The sequence below is a fragment of the Capra hircus genome, chromosome 28, assembly GCF_001704415.2.
Source record: "Capra hircus breed San Clemente chromosome 28, ASM170441v1, whole genome shotgun sequence".
Lineage (NCBI taxonomy): Eukaryota > Metazoa > Chordata > Mammalia > Artiodactyla > Bovidae > Capra > Capra hircus.
Window position 1 is genome coordinate 3,206,970 of NC_030835.1, and position 26,727 is coordinate 3,233,696.

General features: G+C 40.6%; 1 protein-coding gene across 1 annotated transcript; it reads left to right on the forward strand.

Moving 5' to 3' along the window:
* Nucleotides 664–26,727, forward strand: PTPN20 (protein tyrosine phosphatase, non-receptor type 20). The gene is made up of 6 exons (XM_013975687.2): nt 664–1,162; nt 3,914–4,004; nt 9,575–9,909; nt 14,612–14,827; nt 24,908–24,970; nt 25,820–26,727. The coding sequence occupies exons 1-6, from the start codon at nt 1,016–1,018 to the stop codon at nt 25,883–25,885; spliced, it is 918 nt and encodes a 305-aa protein (XP_013831141.2). The 5' UTR covers nt 664–1,015; the 3' UTR covers nt 25,886–26,727.

A 26,727-nucleotide genomic window follows, 5' to 3' on the forward strand; every position in this document is an offset into this window, starting at 1 on the left:
GTCTCTTTGTCCCCAAAGTAATGTCTCTACTTTATAATGTGCTGTCTCGGTTTGTGGAGAAGCACCTTTTAATTTCATGGCTGCCATCACTGTCTGCAGTGCTTTTGGAGCCCTCCAAAATAGTCTGTCGCTGTTTCCGTTTTTTTCCCATTTATTTGCCATGAAGTGATGGGACCAGATGCCATGATCCTCGTTTTTGAATGTTGAGTTTTAAGCCAGCTTTTCACTCTCCTCTTTCACCTTCATCAAGCAGCTCTTTAGTTCTTCTTTGCTTTCTGCCATTAGGTTGGTGTCATCTGCATATCTGAGGTTATTGATATTTCTCCCAGCAATCTTGATTCCAGCTTGTGCTTCATCCAGCCCAGCATTTCGCCTGATGTACTCTGCATATAAGTTACATGAGCAAGGTGACAATATACAGCCTTGACGTACTCCTTTTCCAATTTGGAACCAGTCCGTTGTTCCATGTCTGGTTCTAATTGTTGCTTCTTGATCTGCGTACAGGTTTCTCAGGAGGCAGGTAAGGTGGTCTGATATTCCCATCTCTTTAAGAATCTTCCACAGTTTGTTGTGATCCACACAGAGAATTTAGCACAGACAATGAAACAAAAATAGATGGTTTTCTGGAATTCCCTTGCTTTTTCTGTGATCCAACAGATGTTGACAGTTTGATCTCTGGTTCTCTTGCCTTGCTTGCCTTGGCATAATTGTCAGTATATACGCTCAGTCACATTATACAACAGATCACTTCTCCGTCTATCATATCTATTTATAACACAGTAGTTTTTTCTAAGAATTGTGGGTTTTGTGTGATTTCAAGGTGTATAGTCATGATTTTTCCAAAATAAGGACCCTTATTATTAAAAGTAATAATAGACTCTTCACCTCTGGAAAAATAAAATTTCATTAATTCTTAAATGGCTGGATCTTTACTTAAAAGAAAACAATAAAAATAAAATCTCCCTTCACACATATATACGTAACTTAGAGATGTGAATTTTTCTCTTTCTTAGGTATGGAAATTGTTTCTGAAAAGGAGCTAGCTCAGTTAGCTCTGGTTCGACCATTAATATTCAATACACAGGAGCAATCAACCATCAGGGATTATTTTAAAATACTTACAAAAAAAGTATCAGAAGATGAAATCACCCAGGAATTTAATGTAAATATTTTGGTTTTAACCAAGGTCTATATGTGATTTATTTTTCTACTTCTCAATCAGAGAATATCTGTTCTTTTCTTTTCAGGTTGAATATATTGTTTTTATTTTTAAATATTAAATTTGTTTCTAAAGTACTGGATGTACATAGTAAAAGAATAAAATAACATAAAATGTTATAAAACAGATAAAGTCTCTTTTACTCTCTTGATTCCCTATACCACTATTAAATCTGTCATATAAACTTTCAAAAAAATTGCTAACATGTACTTTATTATTTTGCTCTTTCCTTTTATAAAGAATTCCAATAAATAATTCCCAAATATATTATGAGCATATATAGTTCTATCTCATTCTTTTTAAGTATTGCATGGTAGTTATATGAATGAAGACTTTTTTTCTTTAAATAGTCCTCTATGATGAACATTTAGTTTATTACAGATGTTGTTATTATGAAAAACATTGCCCCTCTTCATTCACGTTCCTATGCATAGTCTTCAGAACGAATTCCTGGAAAGACAACCAGTATTTTGTGCTGTCAGATTTTTGGGCCTTTACTCATCTTTTAAGTGACAGATGATTTTCTGTTGATGTTCTAATTGGCATTTCTTAATTTGAGAACAGATAGCTTTCCATATGCTTTTAAGCCTTTCATATTTATTTTCAGTGAACTAATTCCAGTTGTTTGCCTGATTTTCTATTTATTCCTTTTCTTATCCATTATTAACTCTTTATATAATGAAGAAATTATCCTTTTTGTATGTGTTTTGTAAGTATGGTAAAATTTGCCACTTTGTTTTTTGTGTTACATGTGTTTGCATATACATTTACTGTGAAGAAATAGCTAATTTTTAATGGTTGAATGTCATTCTTTCTTTGGGGGGCTTCAGGATTTTCTCTATCCTTTAGGGATTCCCCTTTCATTCTAGGAACATAGCAATTATTTCTTGCTTTTTTCCCTAATATTTTGTGATTTTTTTCAATGCCTAAATCTTTCATCCAGCTAGCATTAATTTGTTATAAGATATTTGGTAGGGATCCAACACCCTATAGCTAATCAGTTGTTCAATGATCCTCTTGTCCCAACTTCTCTTCAGTGATGTGAAATGCTACTTTTTCATATACTGAAGCACCACGTATATTTTATTTTTGTGGTTTTTAAAATTGATTTGTTTATTCATGTACCAAACTTTTAAAATTAACCTAGCTTTGTATTATATTTTACCATCAATTAAGACTCATCTTCCCTCATTACTCTTCATTTATAGAATTGTTTTGCTTCTTTCTACAGTTGCCTTTTTCTAGACTACTTTTAGAATTGGTTTGTACAAGATTAAACTGTAAAAATAGGTGTGGAAATTGTTTCTGAAAAGGAGCTAGTTCAGTTAGCTGTGGTTCGACCATTAATATTCAATACCAGGAACAGTCAACCATCGGGGATTATTTTAAAATACTTACCAAAAAAAAGTATCAGAATATGAAATCACCCAGGAATTTGTGGTAAATATTTTGGTTTTAACCAAGATCTATATGTGACCCTGATATTATCTTATGGCTTAAAACCTGGATCCTCATTCTCCATTGCAGTAGTGGCCAGCATTAACTTATGGTAGTGCCAAGTTGGCTACCCAAGAGCTACTGAAGAGTTTTTAAGAAGTATGCACCCTCAGGCTTTATCCGCAATCGTTCAAATAGGGCCGGGCTGGACACGCATCAGTCCCCTTTGAGTGTGGGCAGGGCTGGACGCGCATCAGCCCCGTTTGAGTGTGGGCAGGGCTGGACGCGCATCAGTCCCCTTTGAGTGTGAAGCAAGGCCTTCCTGGTTAGTTTCAGTCCCTTGTGTTCTGTCTTCATGTGTTCTGTGCTGTTGTTACCATACTGTTCATTGTCTTCCAAAGAGGACTGTATACGTCCATGCCTTGATTACTGTTCTCCTACCTGGTGTGATACCCATTCACCTCTCCTTTCCTTTCCCACACAGCTTTCTGTGCTGCTAACCTCTGAGCCTCGGGAAGGCTCAGTTCAGGTGCTGCTTTCCCTCTGGGAGCTTTCCTTCCCATGCCTTCCAGGACAATCTAGTGCTGTCCTTTATGCTGGTGTGTCTCTACGCTGATCCCTTGGCCACCTCTCTAGCTGCTGTAACTTCTTAAGTGTAAAGCCATTTTCAGATTCATCTTTGTATTGAAGAATGTGCAACAGTGATGAGTACATGCTGAATGTTCACTTAATGTCGAATTCACAGTTGGTAATAAGGTTTTTGAAAAGAAGAATTCTTTAGTGTTCTAACTCTAATTTCTTCATGGGGCAAGGAGTAAATTGTGAGAGTTTATATTTTTGTTTCTGTTAGTTTATTATTTTCATTTATAAAGTGAGATTAAGGGGTTGGTCCTAAGAAGTTAATGTTCTGCATTGGCTTTCTAATTTTTTTTTAATGAAAAAGGAAAAATCTTGGAGTTCAAGGGAAAAAGTGTCTCCGGAGAGTTGAGCATTTCCTTATCAAGCAACTTGTTGATTGATTCACATCTCAAATCTGAGATATTTTATATAGGATTCACATCTCAAATCCGAGATATTTTATATGGGACTTTTCTAGTGGAGTTCTGACTTCTTTACTTACCATAGAGCACATTTAATATCCGGATATGTCACAAAGGGACTTGAGAATCATGAACACCACACAAAGACAGATATTTTTTCTCTCCTTTTTTTTTCTGTCATAGTAAATATATTACTTATATTTCTTACCTTTTAAAGGCTTTGAAAGTTAAGAATCTGCCTGCTGTTTTCCACTCTGGGAATGAACTACACAACAGAGACAAAAATAGATATCGAGATATTCTTCCATGTAAGCTAACAATGGTTTTAATTATTTTCCTATTTACGTTTGATAAAAGGTAAGAACTGGGTTATATGGCTTTCAGTACTAGCCATTTTGACCTGTGACCATGATGAAGACTCTGGAAGCTAGCACTGTGTGACCTGGGCACATTCTTGGTTATCTTAGATCATGAAGAAGGTCAAGTCTTCTATCCCAGGTAAATCTTCTACTCACTGTCACAGGATTCTTTTCCCAAGTCCTTCAGCCCTGTTCTTATGCATTACTGCTTCTAAAACATTGTATGCATTGTCGCATCTAAAACAGAAAGTTTAATACCCTGAGACATGTTTCACTTTTGCTACCCTTACCACCTTCCCTGATCATTTTGTTTAGACACACAAATACAATGGTACTATTTATATCCTTTGTCCTGAACAAGAAAGCTGCCAATCTACCCTCCAACAGGAGGCTTCCCTTTGATTGTTGCCGAAGACTTTCTCATTGCTTTCCGGGGCTAGTCTCTTCCCCACCCAGTTACAGATTCATCTGGCTAAGACCTTCCAAAGAGCAGAAAGAAAGCAACACAATTTTACTCTTAGGATGGAAATCTCATTTTTATGCCTCACATTCCTTTCAAAGTCAAAAAAATTTTCCCAAATTAAATGACCATTTTTCTTCCTACAAAATGACCTTTTTCTTTATCCTGTATCTTGTTTAGTTTAACCACTCATTTGTTCAAGCCAGAGAACCCGAGTCACCTGCAGTATCCAAAGTGGTCACAAAGTCCTTTCAATTCTGCCTTCTTAATACCGCAAGAATCCTCGCACATCTCCTGATTGCCACTGCCGCCAGCCTAGATCGAGCCTGCTCTCGCTCTCGGCCAGTCTCCATCTTCTTCACTGCCTCTACTCCCATCTACTCACAGTCGCTGCTGAAATAATTCCCCTAAAAGCTCTGAAGGCACCAATAAGTTACATGAAGTGGCCTTCTGCTGCATGACCTTCCCTTTCCCAGCCTGCGCCTGTGGCTTCATGACCGCCTCCCTATGGTCAGTTGACCAAGGACAGGAAAACAGGGCCCGGGGAACAGATGGATCTGTGTGATGTGCAGGCACCACCCAGAAGTAGATAGCAGCTGCACCACAGTGCCTTTTCTGGGGCATGCCTGAAAGACAGTGGTGAAGGGGCATCCTCTCAGTTGGTGGAACTTTAAGCAGTGTACTTGGTTGTTCATTTTGCTTGGAAGCAGAAATGGCCAGAGGTACAAGTCTTTATTAATTCATGGGCTGCAGTCAGTTGTTTGGCTGGATTGTCAGAGACTTAGAAGAAACATAACTAGGAAGTTGATCACAAGGAAATCTGCAAGAGATAAGTGTGTATAGATCTCTCTGAAAGGACAGAAACATGAATATATTTGTGTCTTTTGTGAACGTTCATTGAAGGGTGATTTAAGAAGAGGTTTTAACAATCCAGTGGATAGGATGACCTATTCTGTGGATACTAGTCAGCCTCTTTTCCAAATACTCCTGTCATTTCCCAGTGGATTAATGGATAAGGTAGACGTGCTGGCAGGAATAGAGGCTGTGCATGGACTCATCAGCGTGGACTTCTCCTCACCAGGCTGACCTCGCTATGGCCATTTCCCAACGCCCAATCTGCCAGTAGCAGAGACCAACACTGAGGCCCTAATATGACACCATTTCCAGGCATGATCGGCCCCCCAGCTACCTGATGACTGGTTGATTACATTGAATTGCTTCTGTCACGGAAGGAACAACGCTTTTTTGCATACTAAAACAGATACAATATGGATTTGCCTTCCCCGCATACAAACTTCTACCAAATCTACCCGTGGACCTGAAGAACGCCTTACCACCAACACGGTAGTCCACACAGCCTTGCTTCTGACCAAGGAGCTCACATAGAGGCAAATTATTTGTGGCAGTGGGCCCAAGATCATGTAATTCACTGGTCTTGACACACTCCTCATCATTCCGAGGCAGCTGGCTTGATAGAGCAACGGAATGACCTTTTGTAGACACAGTAACAGTGCCAGCTAGGTGGTAGTACCTCACAGGGTTGGAGCAGTGTTCGCCAAGAGGTTATATTTGCTCCAAATTAGGGTCCGATGCATGATGCTATTTCTGCCACAGCCAGAAGTCAGGAGTCAAGGGATGGAGATGAGAGTGGCCCCAGTTACTGTCACCTCTGAAGTGAAAGCAGGAAGTGAAAGTCGCTCAGTTGTGTCTGACTCTTTGTGATTCCATGGACTGTCACGTGGGTAGCCATTCCCTTCTCCAGGGGATCTTCTCACCTCAGGGATTGAATCCCTGTTTCCTGCATTGCAGGCAGATTCTTTACCGTCTGAGCCACCAGGGAAGCCTCACTGTTGCTGCTGCTGCTGCGGCTGCTAAGTCGCTTCAGTTGTGTCCAACTCTGTGCGACCCTATAGACGGCAGCCCACCAGGCTCCCCCGTCCCTGGGATTATCCAGGCAAGAACACTGGAGTGGGTTGCCATTTCCTTCTCCAATGCATGAAAGTGAAAAGTGAAAGTGAAGTCGCTCAGTCGTGTCCGACTCTTCGCGACCCCATGGACTGCAGCCCACCCGGCTCCTCCGTCCATGGGAGCTTCCAGGCAAGGGCACTGGAGTGGGTGCCACTGCCTTCTCCACACTGTCACCGCTGGCGATCCACTAACACACTTTTTGCTTCCTGTCGCTGTGACCTTATGCTCTGCTGGTCTCAAGGTCTTAGTGGCTCTCTTCATTAATGGCATGTGGCATTTGGTAAGGACTTTCTACCTGAAAACTTGAGTCTTCCTTGAAGGGCAGCAAATCATGGAATTATTTGTAGATTATGGAGTCTAGAAGAATTGCTGCACAATATGGAACAAATGACTTAGGCGCTTTGAATAAAGATTCCTTATCTGAAAGGCATGGATAATAATATGACTCTTCAAAGGACTGTTTTGAAGTTCAGATGAGGTGATGCATGGCTTGCATGCTTGCGCTAAATTCTGTTTCTGAGGGGAGCTGAGACTGAACCACCGCCACCTTTCTCCTCTGGCTGCCAGAGCTATTTCTTTCCTGCTAAACACAAGCATGCCTGGTTTTATAGTGCTACACGTTATTGTACTTTGCAGATACTGTGTTTTTTTAATAGATTGAAAGTTTGTGACAACTCTGTGTTGAACACCCTTTTTCCAACAGCATTTCTTCACTTCATGTCTCTGTGTCATGTTTTGGTAATTTCTGCAATGTGTCAAACGTTTTCATTATTGTTGTATCTGTTACAGTGATCTACTATCAGTGATCTGTGACATTACTATTGCAAAAAGATTTAACTTGCTGTAGGCTCAGATGATGGTTAGCATTTTTTTTTAGCAGTAGAGTATTTTTAAAATTAAAATATGTACTTCGTTTTATACAAACATAATGTTATTATTGGACTTCCCTGGTGGCTCAGACGGTAAAGTGTCTGTCTACAATGTGGGAGACCTGGGTTCGATCCCTGGGTTGGGAAGATTCCCTGGAGAAGGAAATGGCAACCCACTCCAGTACTCTTGTCTAGAAAATCCATGGATGGAGGAGCCTGGTGCAGGCTACTGTCCATGGGATCGCAAAGAGTCAGTCAGACACGACCGAGCGACTTCACTTCACTTCACTTCAATGTTATTATTGCACATTTACTAGACTACAGTGTAGTGTGAACATGACTTTTATACGCTCTAGGGGACAAAAAAACTCATGTGGCTTTCTTATTGCGATAGTCCCTTTGTTGCGGTGGTCCGGAACCAAACCTGTGTGGTCTCCGAGCTATGCCTGAGTTCCATGGTTTGTTTCTGAAATCCTTCCCCTTTTTATATTCCCTTTGTATGTCCTGCATCCTTCAGTGTTTTAATAATTATTGTCCTTTTTTTCATCTTTTATTTTTTTGGTTCTGGGACAATTCCTTAAGCTGTTTTCTAAATCACTAATTTGTTTTCCTGTTTTCTTCTCACTTTAGGGATTTTTAATTGATAAATTGTGGTTTTTATTTGAAAGCAAGCTTTTATTACTTTAGATTGTTTAATTTTTACTTATTAAATTCCCCCTTTGACAATAAAAAAGTTACTTCCTACTACAAAATGGTACATCTTCACTGTAAAAATTTAGGCAATAAAACAGTCCCTACTAGCGTTTAGATAAACGCTGTGCTGTGTTCTGCTGTCGCGTCGGACTCTTTGTGGCCCTTGGACTTCCGGTAGCCTGCCAGTCTCCCCGGGGATTTTTCAGGCAAGAATACTGGAGGGGGTTGTCATCTCCTTCTCCAGGGAATCTTCCCCAGCCAGGAATCGAACCCTTATCTCCTGCAGTGGCAGGCAGGTCCTTCACTTCTGAGCTACCAGAGAAGCTCTTATATATGATATATATGTATATGTACATCTATATGACGGAAGATCTCACTGTAATGCTCTTTTACCTCCTTCGTAATTTAATAATGTAACAAATTTATGTCAATAAACAGACATATATATGTATATCATCCTTTTAAATAATAAAATAATGTTTGCTCAGATTTCATTTAAAATACCAATAAGCATTTTTAAAGTATTCTTCTCTTAAAGAAAGGAAGACGTTTGCTGTGATTTCTCAGAATGGCATCCTTTTGTGGAGTACTAGGTATCTTTATATATATAGTGATTGTTTTGTCTATTCATACTTACAAGGAGAGATTTGTGTTTGCTATTTTTGAATTTGAGAAAGGTTCTGTCAGAACTGGTGTAAGCCCTGTTCCGAGATCTTTGTCATAGTGTTTTTGGTAGACGAGTGGGCCTCCTGACTTGAGTACTAGGGACGAGCTACTGGTGAGACCACTGCACGGCAGGGAAAGATCCACTTTTTATTCTCTCTGTGGGAGCAGTTGTGGAACCAGAGCTCCAGATGTCTATGTAAAGTGAAGAGAGAGTTCCTGGGCCACTGAGCCACGTAATTGGCTTTTCCCCTCTCATATTTGTTAATAATAGTCCATATTTTGAGCAAATCCCCTTTGTAGCATCTTTTTGCCACAATACTTTTGCTTTGATGAGCATGCTACTTCACCAGGTGAAAGCTGAGAATGGACGTAAAAGATGGCTACTTTGTGTGCAGGGAGTTGATAGAATTCTAATAATCCTAGAATTGTATCTACTAAACTATCCCAGTCTTTTTTCTTTTCCCAAAAACATTTGTTCCTTTCTGGCCTTTGCTGCTCTGAGCTTCCGGGTTCTCTGGATTTGCAGGAGAAGGCCAGTCATCCACTCGTTCCTTCAGAGGGCTCCTCCTCTGCTGGGTCTAGTTATAGGCTAGGAGATATCTCCCCTGGCCTGTTCCTACTTGGGTCATATGTAACAGCAATCTCCCAAGGTGTCTGGATACTGATGGCATTCTTCTCTTTTTAGTAGAAACTGATTTTTTTTTTAAACCTTACCCTAATTGTATATTTCTAGAAACTCCTATGCCATCTTTTCTATTAGTCAAAGAGATAAATAGATCTACTTTTGTGAAATGGTTTCCTGAAATCTGCGTGTATCGCATATCCTGCTTTTCCTTTACTGTATGTTTCTGGTTTTGTAATAGATGATTCAACACGTGTTCCTCTCGGAGAAAACAAGGACTACATCAATGCCAGTTATATTAAAATAGCCAATTCTGGAGCAGAGTATTACTATATTGCTACCCAAGGACCACTGCCAACTACCACGGATGACTTTTGGCAAATGGTTTTGGAAAATAACTCTAATGTTATTGCCATGATAACCAAAGAGAAAGAAGGTGGAGTTACCAAATGCCACCATTACTGGCCTATTTCTATGAAGAAACCTTTGGAATTGAATAGCTGTCGTATCTTCCTGGAGAACTATCAGATACTTCGGTATTTCATCATTCGAATGTTTCAAGTTGTCAAGAAGTCTGTAAGTTAAAAAGTAAAATCAGCGTTAGATATATATTTCCTTACATATGCACGCATGTCAGGATAGGAAGTTAGGAGGAAGGTGGGCCGCAGCTGGGGACACTTGTTTAAAGTAACTTGTTTTCACTTCTCCCTGGTACCAGAAACTAAGACAGCGCCATTTCTTCTTCTGCCTCCAAACTCTGACTGGGGAGATGCAATGACTGAAAAGGGGAGTCAGGCAGTTGAGAAAGAGTACTGGAAGGCACCTAATCCTGGGGTGTACTTTGGCTACCTCTGCTGAGAGGGGCAGATACGATGAAGTCCTTGAGACATGCTGAGAATCACTGGGCTAGGCATGGTAGCAAACTGTTCGGTGTGCTCACTGGTACTTGAAGTTACTGCGCTCAGTGGATGGTAATATCGAGATGTGTATGGGGTGCAGAAAGGAGGTTCTCTTTTGGTTTGGACAGAAGATTTGCTAGAGGAGGTGACATCTGAATTGAGAATTTACCCAAGTGAGAAAAATGAAAATAGTACGTAGATGATGAAGGTATAAAATAGCATGGGGCAAATGTACAGAGAGATGTAAGTAGTTAAGAGTTTCTGGAATGTAAAAGTTCAAATGCCAGGGAGAAATGAGAGATGAGATGGCTGTAGAAAATAAGCGGAGGAGGCAGCGGCACCCACTCCCATACTCCTGCGTGGAAAATCCTGTGGGCGGAGGAGCCTGGAAGGCTGCAGTCCATGGGGTCGCTAAGAGTCGGACACGACTGAGCGACTTCACTTTCACTTTCCACTTTCATGCATTGGAGAAGGAAATGGCAACCCACGTCAGTGTTCTTGGCTGGAGAATCCCAGGGATGGGGGAGCCTGGTGGGCTGCAGTCCATGGGGTCGCTAAGAGTCGGACACGACTGAGCGACTTCACTTTCACTCATTGGAGAAGGAAATGGCAACCCACGCCAGTGTTCTTGGCTGGAGAATCCCAGGGATGGGGGAGCCTGGTGGGCTGCCGTCTATGGGGTCGCACAGAGTTGGACACGACTGAAGCGACTTAGCAGCAGCAGCAGCAGAGAAAATAAGTAGAGAAAGCTGGAACATGAAATGTTTTGGATTTCAGCTAAGGAGCACAAACTTTATTGTGAAGATAATTAGGAGACATTGAAGAATTTTACTAAGAAGGGTATATGATCAACTTAGGGCAACTAGCAATTCAATAGAAAGCAAAGACTTTGATGCTTTTCTGATAAAATTGGCAGACTTTATATGACTTATGACTTGTGACTTATAAGGAGTGTTCAGAAATTATGCTGTCCAATGTGATGGCCACATTTGACTGTTTTAGATTTAAGTTATTTAAACATATAAAATATCAAATTTAGCTCCTCACTTGCAATAGCCATACTTCTAGTGTTTAATGACATATTACTAGTGACCACCATATGGGCAGCACAGATACAGAGCATTTGCATCCTTGTAGAAAGTAAGATTGGGAAGTATTGGTCTAGAATAATCCATAGAACAATTCATTTCTTGCTCTAACAGACTCAGAAAATAGCAAAGGAATGATTTATAGGAGAAAGTGGTGTTACGTTGCTCTAAGTGGATTTGATTAGCAAGTAGGTAATACATGTGTTCTATAGGAGTGAAGGAGGTGGGAGTTAAACTGGAAACTTGAAGAGTGATGAGATTTGGAATCATCACCAAAGAAGTTGGTTGGAGCACAGGCAATGATCAGGAAAAGGTTGCTGAAGGTGCTGAGGTTGGAACCCATAATTTGCAATAACAATAAAATATGCAACTATGTGATATTTGTTTTCCTAACCATGGGATTCCTGAATAGAGATTATGGGACTGATTCAGGGAGGGATGTTGCTCAGGATGTGTGGCAAGATTCAAAGGGTGAATGGAGTTGACAGTTTGGTAAGAGAATGATTTAGATAATCAGTCATAAAGTCTAAACTTAGGGAGATGAATGGAATCAGCAGCCAGGCGGAAATAGAGGACGGCAAGGGCAGAATTCCATCTAGCCACATTGGTGGAGGCGACGCACAGATCAAGTGGCAGCGTAAGAGCTTCTGCTCAGAAAATGATGTTGGGATCTAAGAACTGGGGGCTTTGGATACTGGCCATTATAGGTGATGGTGAGTCCAAGGAGTAATCACATTGTGAGGACTAGAAGACACGAACGGTCTCCTCTGTGAGAGAGAAATAAAAACGTGAGGCTAGAGAGTCTGTCTGGCTGTTGAGATCCCAAATTTGCCGTCGGAATCTGTGGTAAGGTGATAGTGATGAGAAGACAAAGTTAACAGGCGTGAAACTTGAAGGGGAGTTTTTGTGCAAGGAGAAGAACTAATGAATTGGAACCCGTGTTGGGCAGCAAGGAGTGTGCAGCTAGTCTCTAGACTCTGTAGTGCCTGGAGCACAGAACAGGTGGCCTGGGTTAGAGAGAACTGCAAAGTGCAGTACCCATGGAGGCAAGGCAAGGAAGTAGAGGAAGCCTTTAGGGAAGTGATGATGCCTTCCAAGAGTGTACTGCAGCATGGGGGCCTGAGGAGCACACCAGTCCATCCTAAAGGAAGTCAGTCCTGAATATTCACTGGGAGGACTGATGCTGAAGCTGAAATTCCAATCCTTTGGCCACCTGATGCGAAGAACTGACTCACTGCAAAAGACCCTGATGCTGGGGAAGATTGAAGGCAGGAGGAGAAGGGGATGACAGAGGATGAGATGGTTGGATGGCATCACCGACTCAATGGACATGAGTTTGAGCAAGCTCAGGAGTTGGTGATGGGCAGGGAAGCCTGGCATGCTGCAGTCCATGGGGTGGCAAAGAGTCAGACACAACTGAGCGACTGAACTGAACTGGGGGTCTGAGTGAGAAGGGGGATGTTGAAAAGATAAAGTCGGGAGAGAGACAGAAAGATAGAATTGAGGAGTATGAGGATCACAGTACACGGTGGTGTGACCAGGAAGGCCAATAATAATAATAATGTTTAACACTGATGTCGGGCTTGCTAGCTGTGTGTGAGGACCTGTGTTTGCTCTGTACACCCAAGGATTTGCCTGATGCCTCACTCTCCTAACACTTGATTCCCTGATGTGAACCAAGTACTGTGTCAGATGCTGGAGACAGGAAGCAGACACAGTCTCAGCTCTTAGAGTACTCACAGTCTAGTGGGGACGGAAGACACCAGCTCTAAATGGCATGTGATATGCGCTATGGCAGGAGAAGGGGAGCATGCTTGGAGAATATAGGTCAGGTGGGAGGCCCAGAGGAGTGATCTGTCTGAGAAGATTCAAATGCTCAGGTCCACCTGTGGAGTTGGCAAGGGGGTCCAGAATGGTGGCCTTTGGGCTGATGTTCCCAGACCTCAAAACCATGGGGCTGACGTTTGAAGAGTCTGCCTCATGGTACTGGGTCAGGAAAGCAGTGATGCCCACCTTTGTGCAGATTCTCAGTGGTCAACAGTGTAGGAAAGATTTAATTCCTGAAATATGTGATGAAGTGAGACCTATCCTCAATTTGGTTCCTTCACACGATTTTTAAGCGTCATTTGCCTCATCCAATTTTGTGTACCAATGATTCAAACTTGTGTCTTTCTATTTTCTAACACCATAGAAAGTGGTATTTTTATTTGGAATTTAGGAAAAAAAAAAGTGGTGCATTAGGGAGAAATAGAGAAGGAGTGAGAAATCCTTCCTGAATTTTCCACAATAGTGCCCGGTGAAGTAAAATGAGGGCTCCACATTAGGGAAGGGGTGAACCCTCTGGAAGAATGATGGGTAAACTCAAAGCATCTTACCTGTCAACCCCAGGGAGAGTTCCATAACTCCACTTTCAGGGGGCTCAGCGAAAGAATAAGGACCAAAGTCTACTCACATTGTCGTTAACCACCCTGCCCTGGTTGCCAGAGGAGGTTGCTTCCCATCAAACCCTGATTAAGCAACTTGACAGCACCTACCTGTTTTAATTAAACTTAGTATCGTATTTGGGCTTCTCTGCTGGCGCAGACTGTGAAGAATCCGCCTGCAATGCGGGAGACCTCGGTTATATCCCTGGGTTGGGAAGATCCCCTGGAGGAGGGCATGGCAATCCACTCTAGGATTCTTGTCTGGAGAATCCCCATGGACCAAGGAACCTGGCAAGCTACAGTCCATGGAGTCGCAAGGAGTTGGACACGACTGAGTGACCAAGCACAGCACATCATAATATTGAAACCAAGATATATTGCTTTTCTATATTATTCCCAACATGTTAGCTCATTTCCACTCTGGTTTGGATTCCTGGTTTGTTTGCTTTCTTCTGCATTCTCACGGTGCAGAAGACAGATGGTAGCGTTAAATTTGGAAGGACTACATTATTGCCCCAGCTCTAAACGTATGAGCCTCCTGACCTAGCATACATCTATCAGTCACTCAAATTCTTACTTTTTCATCTGTAAAATGAGGATAACACAGTGTCTGCCACCCCAGGGCTGATGTGAGGATTAAATGAGATAATGCGTGTGAAGTCTTTAGTACTGTTCCTACAGAGCAAGTCCTAAACTCATGTTACCTTTAGCAGCCTTATTTTTACTACTGTCTTACCATATAGCCATTATTATCACTATTTGTGGCATATTAGAAATTAAAAGAAGATCTCTAATATAAGAAGTTGATAAATCTCTCTTCTCTCTCTCCCCTTACCTGTCTTTCTCCCTCCCCACCCCGCCCCCACAGACAGGAGCTAGTCACTTTGTAAAACACTTGCAGTTCACCGACTGGCCAGACCATGGCACTCCTACTTCAGCAGAAGGTTTTATAAAGTATGTTCGTTATGTGAGGAAGAGCCACCTTACAGGACCCATCGTTGTTCACTGCAGCGCAGGCGTGGGTCGGACAGGGGTGTTCCTGTGTGTGGATGTTGTATTCTGTGCCATTGAAAATAACTTTTCAGTAAGTGTGTGAATTAAGCAGATAAACTGATGCTGTTAGTAAACACTGTATTTTTAACAGTCTTCTCATAGCTGGAGACTAATATTCGGCCTTCAAGAGCAACTGAGTCAATAGGAAGCGTGTCAGCTTTGGATACCTGCTTCTGACTTAGCTGCTGCAGGTTCTTGGAGGTGGTTCTGAGGATTAAACTAAACAGATAATGCGAATGAACGGCTTCAGACAACGTCTGGAGTGCAGGAAGTACACAGTGAATGCGAGCTCATCTCTCTTTTCTTGCTTCTTGCACATGCACAGCTTTTAGAGCCTTGTTAAAGAATGGCAGTGCTGTGCGCCTGCCTGGTTTTGGCTGCACTGCACAGCATGCAGGATCTTACTTCCCTGACCAGGGCTCAAACCTGTGCTCTTTGCAGTGAAAACATGGATTCTTAACCAGTGCATCACTGGGGAAGGCCCAAAGTGTGTCTGTTTTTAATGAATAGAAATACATGCATGTGAGCACGCTGAGGGAAAAGTAGACCTCAGAGCTAATGAGAGGTCCCTGGCTCTGACTGCTAGTTTGCCACACTTTAGATTTTGGCGACTTTGTACAAACTGCTCATTTTCTCTGAAATCTAGTTTTCTCTTACATAAAATATGGATAATAATATTGCTGGGTTTGAGTCAACCATTAACAATTCTTTACTTTCTTCCTAAATTTGGAACCAGCTAAGAGATAGACACAAGAATTAGACATGTAGTGATTGCACTGTTACCTTTATAGTTGATTAATTAGGGAACATGACTTTAGATTTGTGCTGCAGAAGCCCTGCCTTTCCTGAACTGCTTCCCTGTGCTGCAGAAGTGAGGAGGGGAGGACATTTGTTTACTTAGCAGGCACTTGGGTTGGGGAGGGTGGTGCCTCTTACCCTGTCTCTAAGGAATAGGAAAGTCCACAGCTCAGTTGTAAGGCAACAAGGGCTGGGAGGCTTTTGCCCTGATAGGCAAATTCTGCGGTTATCTTATTATCAGCATAAATGTTAAATCACTGCTCTCTCAGTCTATACATAGTTATACCCCAACACTGACCAGGTCTCCCCTGTGACAACAAATTGGTTGCATAAATTCTACGTGTTTACACCCTAAGGTCGCATTATGTCGGGGATAGAAAAATGGCCTCTTCCAGGGAATTTCTAAAGGACAGAGGTGGTCTCTTCCTCTCAGAAGCGTGAGCCAATATCTCCCAGCATTTCCCTGTTTCTGGTTCAGTTATAACCCTTCCCTTAAACTAACCACTGTGGGGGATACTGGTCCATGAAAGTCAGTCAGGACTACTCCAGGCTATAAGGTTGAGAATAAAAAAGTAATGGTTTCCCAAAGCAAACTGAGAGTTTTATTACAAACAATGAATTTAAACTCAGTGGTCAAAAAAATGACAAAAATACTAAAAAATGCTGAAAATTTCAGTAGCATGAATCTGATGTTACCTGTTCCTGTAATTAATGTTGTTTTATCCTTTTAACAGAAAATACATTAGCATAATTTTTATTTTATATATTCTTCATAATTAATTTGTTTATATTTGTTCTTATTTTATATAACTTATAGAAATTGTAAAAACTATAAATATTGTATTTTATGTTTCTACGGAGCACTTTCCCCTGTCGTTATGCCTTTTATAAACTCAAAATGTGCTTTATAATAAGTCATCTGTCAGCTTAAATAACTGTTTTTCTTAGCAGTATGTAAAATAGTGATGTATTTTACAGTTAAGGGTGCTTAGATTTGATGGTTCAGAGATAGGAAATGCATCCATTGTTGCCTTATTGGCTTTCCATAGAGGCTTGAGATGTCCAGCATCCTTACTGATGCCCGTCTCTACTCTTTTCAGAAATTTTGTTCACCAGAGCTACTCAAAGTATGGTCTTGGACCAGCACCAATCTGTGACTGTTTGTTAGTTGCAGAGAGATAAGTTTTCTGAAATTGAGAGTAAGCATTTAGAAACTTTCAAAGCAGTTTGACATATTTGAGACATCCAAGAGCATGGCAGTGGGCTGGTCTTGGTAAGCAGGATGCAGACCAGTGTGTGTGTGTGTGTGTGTGTGTGTGTGGAGCTCACGCAGAGAGTCTTCCATGCTGCAAGCTGCTTCTCAGCCATATGTGACTGACACTTTAAGATTAGGCTATCAATTATAACTCTAAAGGGTATGAAGATCTGAGAAAATATAATGATTTATTTCTTTTTCCTGTTATTTTATAGTCAGTTTTATTTATTTATTTTTAAATTTTTATTTTTACTTTATTTTACTTTACAATACTGTATTGGTTTTGCCATACATTGACATGAATCCACCATGGGTGTACATGAGTTCCCAGTCCTGAACCCCCCTCCCCCCTCCCACCCCATGTCATCTCTCTGGATCATCCCCGTGCACCAGCCCCAAGCATCCTGTATCCTGTATCAAACATAGACTGGCAAATCGTTTCTTACATGATAGCATACATATTTCAATGCCATTCTCCCATATCATCCCACCCTCTCCCTCTCCCGCAGAGTCCAAAAGTCTGTTCTATAATCTGTGTCTCTTTTGCTGTCTTGCATGCAGGGTTATCATTACCATCTTCCTAAATTCCATATATATGTGTTAGGATACTGTATTGGTGTTTTTCTTTCTGGCTTACTTCACTCTGTATAATCAGCTCCAGTTTCATCCACCTCATTAGAACTGATTCAAATGTATTCTTTTTAATGGCTGAGTAATACTCCATTGTGTATATATACCACAGCTTTCTTATCCATTCATCTGCTGATGGACATCTAGGTTGCTTCCATGTCCTGGCTATGATAAACAGTGCTGCGATGAACATTGGGGTACACGTGTCTCTTTCACTTCTGGTTTCCTCGGTGTATATGCCCAGCAGTGGGATTGCTGGGTCATAAGGAGTTCTATTTGCAGTTTTTTAAGGAATCTCCACACCGTTCTCCATAGTGGCTGTACTAGTTTGCATTCCCACCAACAGTGTAAGAGGGTTCCCTTTTCTCCACACCCTCTCCAGCCCAGGTCCAGACGGCTTCACAGCTGAATTCTACCAAAAATTTAGAGAAGAGCTAACACCTATCCTACTCAAACTCTTCCAGAAAATTGCAGAGGAAGGTAAACTTCCAATCTCATTCTATGAGGCCACCATCACCCTAATACCAAAACCTGGCAAAGATGCCACACAAAAAGAAAACTATAGGCCAATATCACTGATGAATGTAGATGCAAAAATCCTCAACAAAATTCTAGCAATCAGAATCCAACAACACGTTAAAAAGATCATATACCATGACCAAGTGGGCTTTATCCAAGGGATGCAAGGATTCTTCAATATCCGCAAATCAATCAATGTAATTATCCACATTAACAAATTGAAAAATAAAAGCCATATGATTATCTCAATAGATGCAGAGAAGGCCTTTGACAAAATTCAACATGCATTTATGATAAAAACTCTCCAGAAAGCAGGAATAGAAGGAACATACCTCAACATAATAAAAGCTATATATGACAAACCCCCAGCAAACATTATCCTCAATGGTGAAAAATTGAAAGCATTTCCCCTAAAGCCAGGAACAAGACAAGGGTGCCCACTTTCACTGCTACTATTGAACATAGTTCTGGAAGTTTTGGCCATAGCAATCAGAGCAGAAAAAGAAACAGTGAAAGTGAAGTCGCTCAGTCGTGTTCAACTCTTTGCGACCCCATGGACTATACCCTACCAGGCTCCTCTGTCCGTGGGATTTTCCAGGCGATAGTACTGTAGTGGATTGCCATTTCCTTCTCCAGGGGATCTTCCCAAACCAGGGATTGAACCCTGGTCTCCCACATTGTAGACAGACACTTTACCATCTGAGCCACCAGGGAAGTCCCTGAAAAAGAAATAAAAGGAATCCAAATTGGAAAAGAAGAAGTAAAACTCTCATTGTTTGCAGATGTCAGTTTTATTTTTAAATAAGCTTGCTTAAAAATCCTTAAAACACTGGGAACAAGCTGGCTCTTCTCTTGACGAAAAACTGAGATTGTTCTGTAGTTGAAACATTCTTGATAGAACTTTCCCCTCTAACCATCTTCAGCATACAGCAACAGTTAAATATCAGTTACCATATTATTATGTAATGAAGTGAATAGTCCAAAATTTAACACATTAACCTTCACAAAATCCAAAAATACTTACCATATCACTAAACACACTGTCTGGTTCATCTGGAAGGGGTTCTTTGGCTTTTGTTTTGCTTTTTTTTTTGGTAGTAAGACTGTTTTTAAAAAATTTTAATTGGAGGATAGTTGCTTTACAATGTTGTATTGGTTTCTGACATACAACAACATGAATCAGTCATAAGTATACATACATATCCTCCGTCTGGAACCTCTCTCCCACCCACCACCCCAGACCGCTCTAGGCGGTCACAGAGCACCTAGTTGAGCTCCCTGCCTTATACAGCAACTTCCCATGGAGCTGTCTGTTTTGCATATGGTAACTTACATGTTTCAGGGCTACTCTCTCAGCTTGCCCCAACCTCTCCTTCCTTCGCTGTGTCTACAAGCCTGTTCTCAGTGTCTGGGTCTCTGTTCCTGCTTTGCAAATAGGTTTATCAGTACCATTTTTCTGGATTCCACGTATATGCGTTAACACATGATACTTGTTTTCCTCTTCCCGACTTATTTCACTCTGTGTACCAGTCTCTAGGTTCGTCCACCTCACTAGAACTGACTCAGATTCGGGGTAAATTCTTTAATCTATGTAACTATCTCAGACTGCCTTCTTGTCATTGCAGTTCTACGATCAGAACATAATCCTACACAAAGCAAGCTCCAAACTACATTTGATGACAATGTAGTACTTTGTAATTTCATGCCATTTAAAATTAGTTCAGTTCAGTCGCTCAGTCATGTCTGACTCTTTACAACCCTATGGACTGCAGCACGCCAGGCTTCCGTGTCCATCACCAACTCCCTGAGCCTGCTCAAACTCATGTCCATTGAGTCGGTGATGCCATCCAACCATCTCATCCTCTGTCCTCTTTTCCTCCTGCCTTCAGTCTTTCCCAGCATCAGGGTCTTTTGCAATGAGTCAGTTCTTCGCATCAGGTGGCCAAAGTATTGGAATTTCAGCTTCAGCATCAGTCCTTCCAATGAATGTTCAGGACTGATTTTCTTTAGGATTGACTGATTTGGTCTCCCTGCAGTCCAAGGGACTCTCAAGAGTCTTCTTCAACATGACAGTTCAAAAGCATCAGTTCTTCAGTGCTCAGCTTTCTTTATGGTCCAACTTTCATATCCATACATGACTACTGGAAAAACCATATTTGTGAGCAATTTTGTGCTGTTTAAAATTAGTTAGTTGTGATTGCCAGTAATAAAACGGAAAACGAAAAATTCTTCATACCACTTCATGTTCGAATCACACATATACTGAGTCATCATGTTAGCAGTACCTGTTATTCAGTAAGTTGCGATGCTGAATGCTTTGCTGCTTTTGTTTTGTGAGTTGGTGCTGCTCTGCGTCACTAGCCAGTCCCTGAATTTGTCACACTGTGATTTCGTTAGGAAAGTGGGACTTTATCTTTTTCTGCCACACCTTCACCCCAAATTTTCAGTAAAAAACTTTCAGTATGACGTCTGTCACCATTGTCTGGTTGTCGTTTATGTGTTTTTAATCTTAGCCGTTCAAAGCTCTGATTTGTAAGTCTGCAAAGTATTTATGTTTCCTGTGAAATATTGAACATGAGCTTTTAAATTTAGTATTCTTTAAAATAATTCTTTTGTCTTGGAGCCTATTTCTTTTGTTCTGTATGCGACAAGTAAATTTTAATTGTTTCTTTGCTATGTTAGCCAGAACATCTTTGCGATTAATACAAGTGTGGTTTTAGCAATTCAAACTCAATAATGGCTCTAAAACTCAATATATGAGGAATCATAATTCTAGGTAAAATTCACACCAACTCTCTTGGTCTTCATTTCCTTGCAGTTCCTTCCATTTTTATTGTTTTGGCCACTAAGGCCATGTGCAGGAAAGCTGCGTTTTTCTTGAGATGACAATCCAGTGGCACTTCTTTTGCTATCAGTAAATTAAGGTTAAAAATGAATAATACAAAGTTATTTCCACAATTTGCCTAATCTTAAAATATAAACTATAAAACAGACTTTCAAGAAACAATGGACTCTAAATTCAATGAAGTTGGATTTTTATCGTATTTCCCTTTATGGATCATTCTTTTGGTGTCAAGTTTAAGAACTCTTCACTTTGCCTAGGTCCTAAAGAATCTTCCCTGTGTCATTTCTTCAAGTTCTGTAGTTTCATGCTTTATCTTTAAGTCTGTGGTCCATTCTGAGTTAATTGTTTTTATAAGGGCCGAGGTTTAGGTCAAGGTTCACTTTTTTTTTTTTTTTTTTTGCCTAAAGATGTCCAGCTGTTAAGTTTCCTTTGTTGAAAAGGCTGTTCTTCCTCCACTGAACTGCTTTTGCACCTTTGTCAGAAATGATTTTGAGTGTTTGTTTGGGGCCTCTTTCTAGTTCCGCATTCCGTTTCCCTGATCTACGTATCTCTCCTTCTGCCATTTCCACACTTGGGACTCCCGTAGCTATACAGGAAATTTTAATACAGGGAGAGTGATTCTTTCTCTTTCAAAGTTGTTTCAGCTATTATAAGTCTGTGCCTTTCAATATAAATTTTAAAATTAGCTTTTCGATGTTAATAAAAAAAAGCTTGATGAATTTTGATAGGATGAATTTTACTATGTTGGATCTTCCAATATGAATGTGGCATGCCAACTTACTTAGGTCGTCTTTGATCTTCTTTGATTTCTTTGATCAGCATTTTGTTATTTTCATCATACAGCTTCTGTACGTGTCTTGCTAGATTTATCTTATTTCATTTGCTTTCAAGCTGTAAATGGTATTGTGTTTTTACTATCATGTTCATTGTATGTACATGTATATAGAAGTGCAGCTGATTTTTTCATGTTGATCTTGTATCCTGTGATCTTGTTGAACTCACTTATTGGTTCTAAGAGGGTTTTTTGCCCAGTTTTGTTCTGTTTTTAGATTCTTTGAGATTTTCTACATAGATGATCATTCCAGCTGCAAGTAGGAACACACATCTCTTCCTTCCCAATACATTTGTTTCTTATTTCTTTATCTGGTCTTATTGTGCTACCTGGAACTTCAAGCATTGTATTGAAAACAGGTAGTCAGAGCATACATTCTTGCCATCACTAATATCAGGGAGAAAGCAAATTAAGATCATTTGTTATGTGAAAGACCCTATGAAGTAGATGAAAAGACAAGCTACAGACTTGGAGAAACTGTTTGAAACCACATGTCCAACAAAGGTCTCACACCTAGAATTTGTAAAGACCTCAAAACGTATAAGTAAGCAAGCAATTCAGTTAGAAAATAGGCAAAAGGCATGGAATTTCAATGATAAGGATGTTTCAGTGACAATCACATGTAAAGAGGCTCAGCCTCAGTAGCCTTTAGGTAAATGAAACCAAGGAGATTTCAAACCAGTCAATGGTAAAGGAAATCAACCCTGAATACTCTTTGGAAGGACTGATGTTGAAGCTCAATGCTTTGGCCACCTGATGCGAACAGCTGACTCATTAGAAAAGACCCTGTTGCTGGAGAAGATTGTAGGCAGAAGAAGAGGTCGACAGAGGATGAGATGGTTGGATGGCATCACTGACTCAATAGACATGAGTTTGAGCAAACTCCAGGAAATTCTGAGGGACAGGGAAGCCTGGCGTGCTGCAGTCCATGGGACTGAGAATAGTCAGACACAGCTTGGCAACTGAACAACAACCAGAGAACGAAATTAAAACCGTGATGAAATATCACTAGATATTGATTAGAAAGGCCAATATGAAAAATAATGACAGCACCAAATGCTGGTGAAGATTTGAAAAAAGCTGGATTAGTTATACGTTGCTTATGCTTCCCAGGTGGCTCAGTGGTGAAGAACCTGCCTACCAATGCAGGAGACATGGGACTGATCCTTGGGGCAGGAGGATCCCCTGGAGGAGCAGTGGCAACCCACTCCAGTATTCCTGCCTGGAAAATCCCGCGGACAGAGGAGCCTGGGGGGCTACAGTCCATGGGGTCTCAGAGCCAGACACCAGTGAGCAGCAGCAGCATGCATCACTTATAGGAGTGAGCGTGAAATGGTGTATCCAGTCTGGAAAATAGTTTTAAAATTTCTTAAAAAACAAAACAAAAGCAGAACTAAACTAATCTTACCATATAATCCTAGCAGTAACACTCCTGGGTGTTTATTCCATGGAAATGAAAACTTCAGTTCACATAAAAACCTGTATGTATGTGTTCATAGCAGATCTATTTATCACCACCCCAAACTGGAAAACAGCCTAAATGTCCTTCAACACATCCATACTGTGGGATACCATTTAGTAACAAAAAGGAATGAACTATTGATACACTCAAGTTGCATGAATCTCAAAGCAATTAGCAATGACAAAAAGTCTCCTAAAAGTTGAATATTACATGATGCAAGGAGATCCAACCAGTCCTTTCTAAAGGAGATCGGTCCTGGGTGTTCTATGGAAGGACTGATGCTGAAGCTGACACTCCAATACTTTGGCCACCTCATGCAAAGAGTTGGAAAAGATTCTGATGCTGGGAGGGATTGTGGACAGGAGGAGAAGGGGACGACAGAGGATGAGATGGCTGGATGGCATCACCGACTCAATGGACATGAGTCTGAGTGAACTCCGGGAGTTGGTGATGGACAGGGAGGCCTGGCGTGTTGCGATTGATGGGGTCGCAAAGAGTCGGACACGACTGAGTGACTGAACTGAACTGAACTGATTATGTAATCTGCTTGAAATAACAAAACTGTAGAGATTCAGAACAGATTACTGGTTGCCAAGGGTTGAGGATTGGAGTGGGTGGGTAGTTATAATAGATAACAGGAGGAAGGCTTATGGTGGTATAGTTATGTATCTTGGTTGTGGTTGCAGTTACATGAATCTTCACATGTGATAACTTCGTATACACTAATACATGTATGTCTATGCTGACGAATGATTGCATGTAAAACTGCAAAATCTGAAAAGGCTGGCAAATTATACCAATGTCAATTTCCTGGCTTCAATATATTCTAGTTGTATAGGGTGGTATAATACTAGGTGAAAAGATACGCAGTATCCCTGTACATTTTTTGCAACTTACTATGTATCTATAGTTATTTCAATATAAAAATATTTTAAGGATTAATTAAAATTTTAAGTTATAGTAACAAAAAGTGGTAAAAATAAAGGAACGCTTAACATTTCTCTGATTTGTATGTGCTTTGGGAGGATAGTTGACAGTTGACAAACCTTAAATTTCATGTGGTCTTACTGCACATGACTGGTCCTCAGCTTGCACCACATGTGACTTTTCAAGCCAGTTGAACAGCACCTGAGCTGGTCTGTGTCCTGTTCCACTGATGAGGCTGCTTGGCGCTGCACCACTGTCAGATTGCCATGAAGATTTTCTAAACACTTATTACCGGTTTCTGGACTTAGCTCACGTTGGTCCAGCAACAGCCTTTTGCAGACCTGCAGCAGCTCAGTGGCCACGCTGGGTAGGGGTGTTCTCCACGCACAGGTGCAGAATCTGGGGCTGGGCCAACTGCTGCTCAGGGTCTCCATTTGAGCTGAGAGGGCTCTTTATATGAGAAACAGCTGTGTTACTGTTGTGGCCAGAAAAGGTTCCTATGCTTCAGACTCTTGCAGAATCACAATGCTGCTTTAAGTTCTCCCTTTGGAGAACAGAAAAGTACACACAGGGGCAAATTTGTTGTTATTTCTTTTGGAGAACATTTCTTATTATAAATGATTGCTTCCTGCTTTTTCCTGGAAACCCATTTGAACAAGTCTTCCTTATCCACTAGACTAGGTTAAACATAGTACATGTTCCTATGACTGGAAACGAGAACTTGCTAGTTAAATCTTGAGATATCTTTTACTGGAAAGAAGTATGGCGTACTCCTTAGGCATCTGGGGGTTTTGTGTTCTCCCCCTGTCTGAATAATACAAAATTACTGTCATCCTGTTACAGTTCAACATCATGAATATAGTGGGCCAAATGAGAGAACAACGTCATGGAATGATCCAAACAAAGGTAAGTCACACCACATAAATTCTCTTAAGAACGATAACGATATAAAGATGAGTATTACATTGTAACATACATTGTATAGCACATTGCAATTTGTAAAGCTCTTTTACCTACACAATTTCATTGAATTCTCACTGTTTGAGGTAAACATAAGTTATGCTCTGACATTACTGATGACGTACCTCAAGTTCAGAGCAATGAAGTTTGTTTTATCAGAGAGCAAGTGTAAGAGCCAAATCTGAAACTGAAGTCTCCTAATGCCCAAACACATGCTTAGTCCATAATGTCATGTTATTCAAGTAACATATCTAAAGTTATTTTCCATAAATTTATGAATGGCAATTTTAGGACATTTATTTGCCACTAAAGTATCAGTCATTGGCATGTCATAAAAAAGAAAGCATAAATATCACAGGTAATAGTTATACTAATCATTAAAGGGTCGAGAGAATATGGATAATGGAAACAAACAGCTACCCCTAAATCTTTTTCATGGTTTTTTAAGGCTGTGTTCAATGATATGAAGTATTTCCTTTGAACGAGGGTTGCCTAAGAGATCTGAGGCTGCATCTTAAAAAAGTTTAAATTTGATTCATCCAATGAAGATATAGAGAGACTGATGTTGAGCCAGATTCCCCCCTGTTCAGTTAACTAATTCTAGACCAAAGACTATATTATTATCGTTTATCTTCCTGATGCTTTAAAGAAGTTTTTGGTTAAACGTTAACTTCTTTTTAGGTTAAGGCACTCTTTTTAGGCACTTTGTGGTTAAAAAGTACAAATGTCTTTTCTGAAAGTGGATATTGGTATTCAATTAACATTCCATTGTTTTTCACATATGTGTGTGTTTAGGAGCAGTATATGTTTTGTTATAAAATTGTGCTTGAAGTTCTTCAGAAGCTTTGGACTGTAAAGTAAGAAAGACTTCTATTGCCTCACACTTGAAATTACTAGCAAGTGGCTTGGAGCCTCCTCTTAAAGAACATGTTTGAGCTGTGCTCGAAGGGCTTTGCTTATACAAATGTGCTTTCTTGGTATATCATTTGACTTTCTGACAATTCCCTGAAGGCAGTACCATTTGGTTTGAGGTAAACGGTGTTTACCCACTGATCTTACTTAGGTAATATCAAATACCTTCCCATATTTTCCCATGAAATGAAAGTTATGTAAAGCAACTTCCGTCTATTTGGTTGAAGAGATTACAGAACCCAGTAAAGGATTTAAACTGTATTATTTAAGATTTTATTTGGAAAGACAGCTGGAGGGAGCTGAGAATTTTCAGGATCACAAGATGGTGAGATTATATCATGATTTCTTACAAGCATTTTCAAGACAGATACGTATCCATGTTTTCTAGCTAGAGTCTGTACTGTTAGGTGGTATTTGAACAGCTTAGGTCACTCAAGAACCCCGTTAGAGAGGGTCAAATTGGATTCCCTTCCCCTGTGCTTCTCTACTCCTGTGGGGCCCCAGGGACCTCAAAGGACAAGCTGCCTTTCTAGAGCAGCTGGATAAGGTCTGGGAATTTTCATGGGTGGGCAGAGTTCCTCCTCTCCATCACTGGAGCACACTGGTGAACAGTCCAAAACTAAAATAGATGTTTATGTAGAAAGTCCAAGAGGAAACTTTTGCCCGTTCTTGAGTTCTTTCCTATCCCACCCTAACACTTAACATATTAGTCTGCTTTGTTAAAAGCAAACATTACATTTTACTTGCCTCTTAATCTCTGCCCTTTAGCTTTAGAGGGCAATAAACTTTGA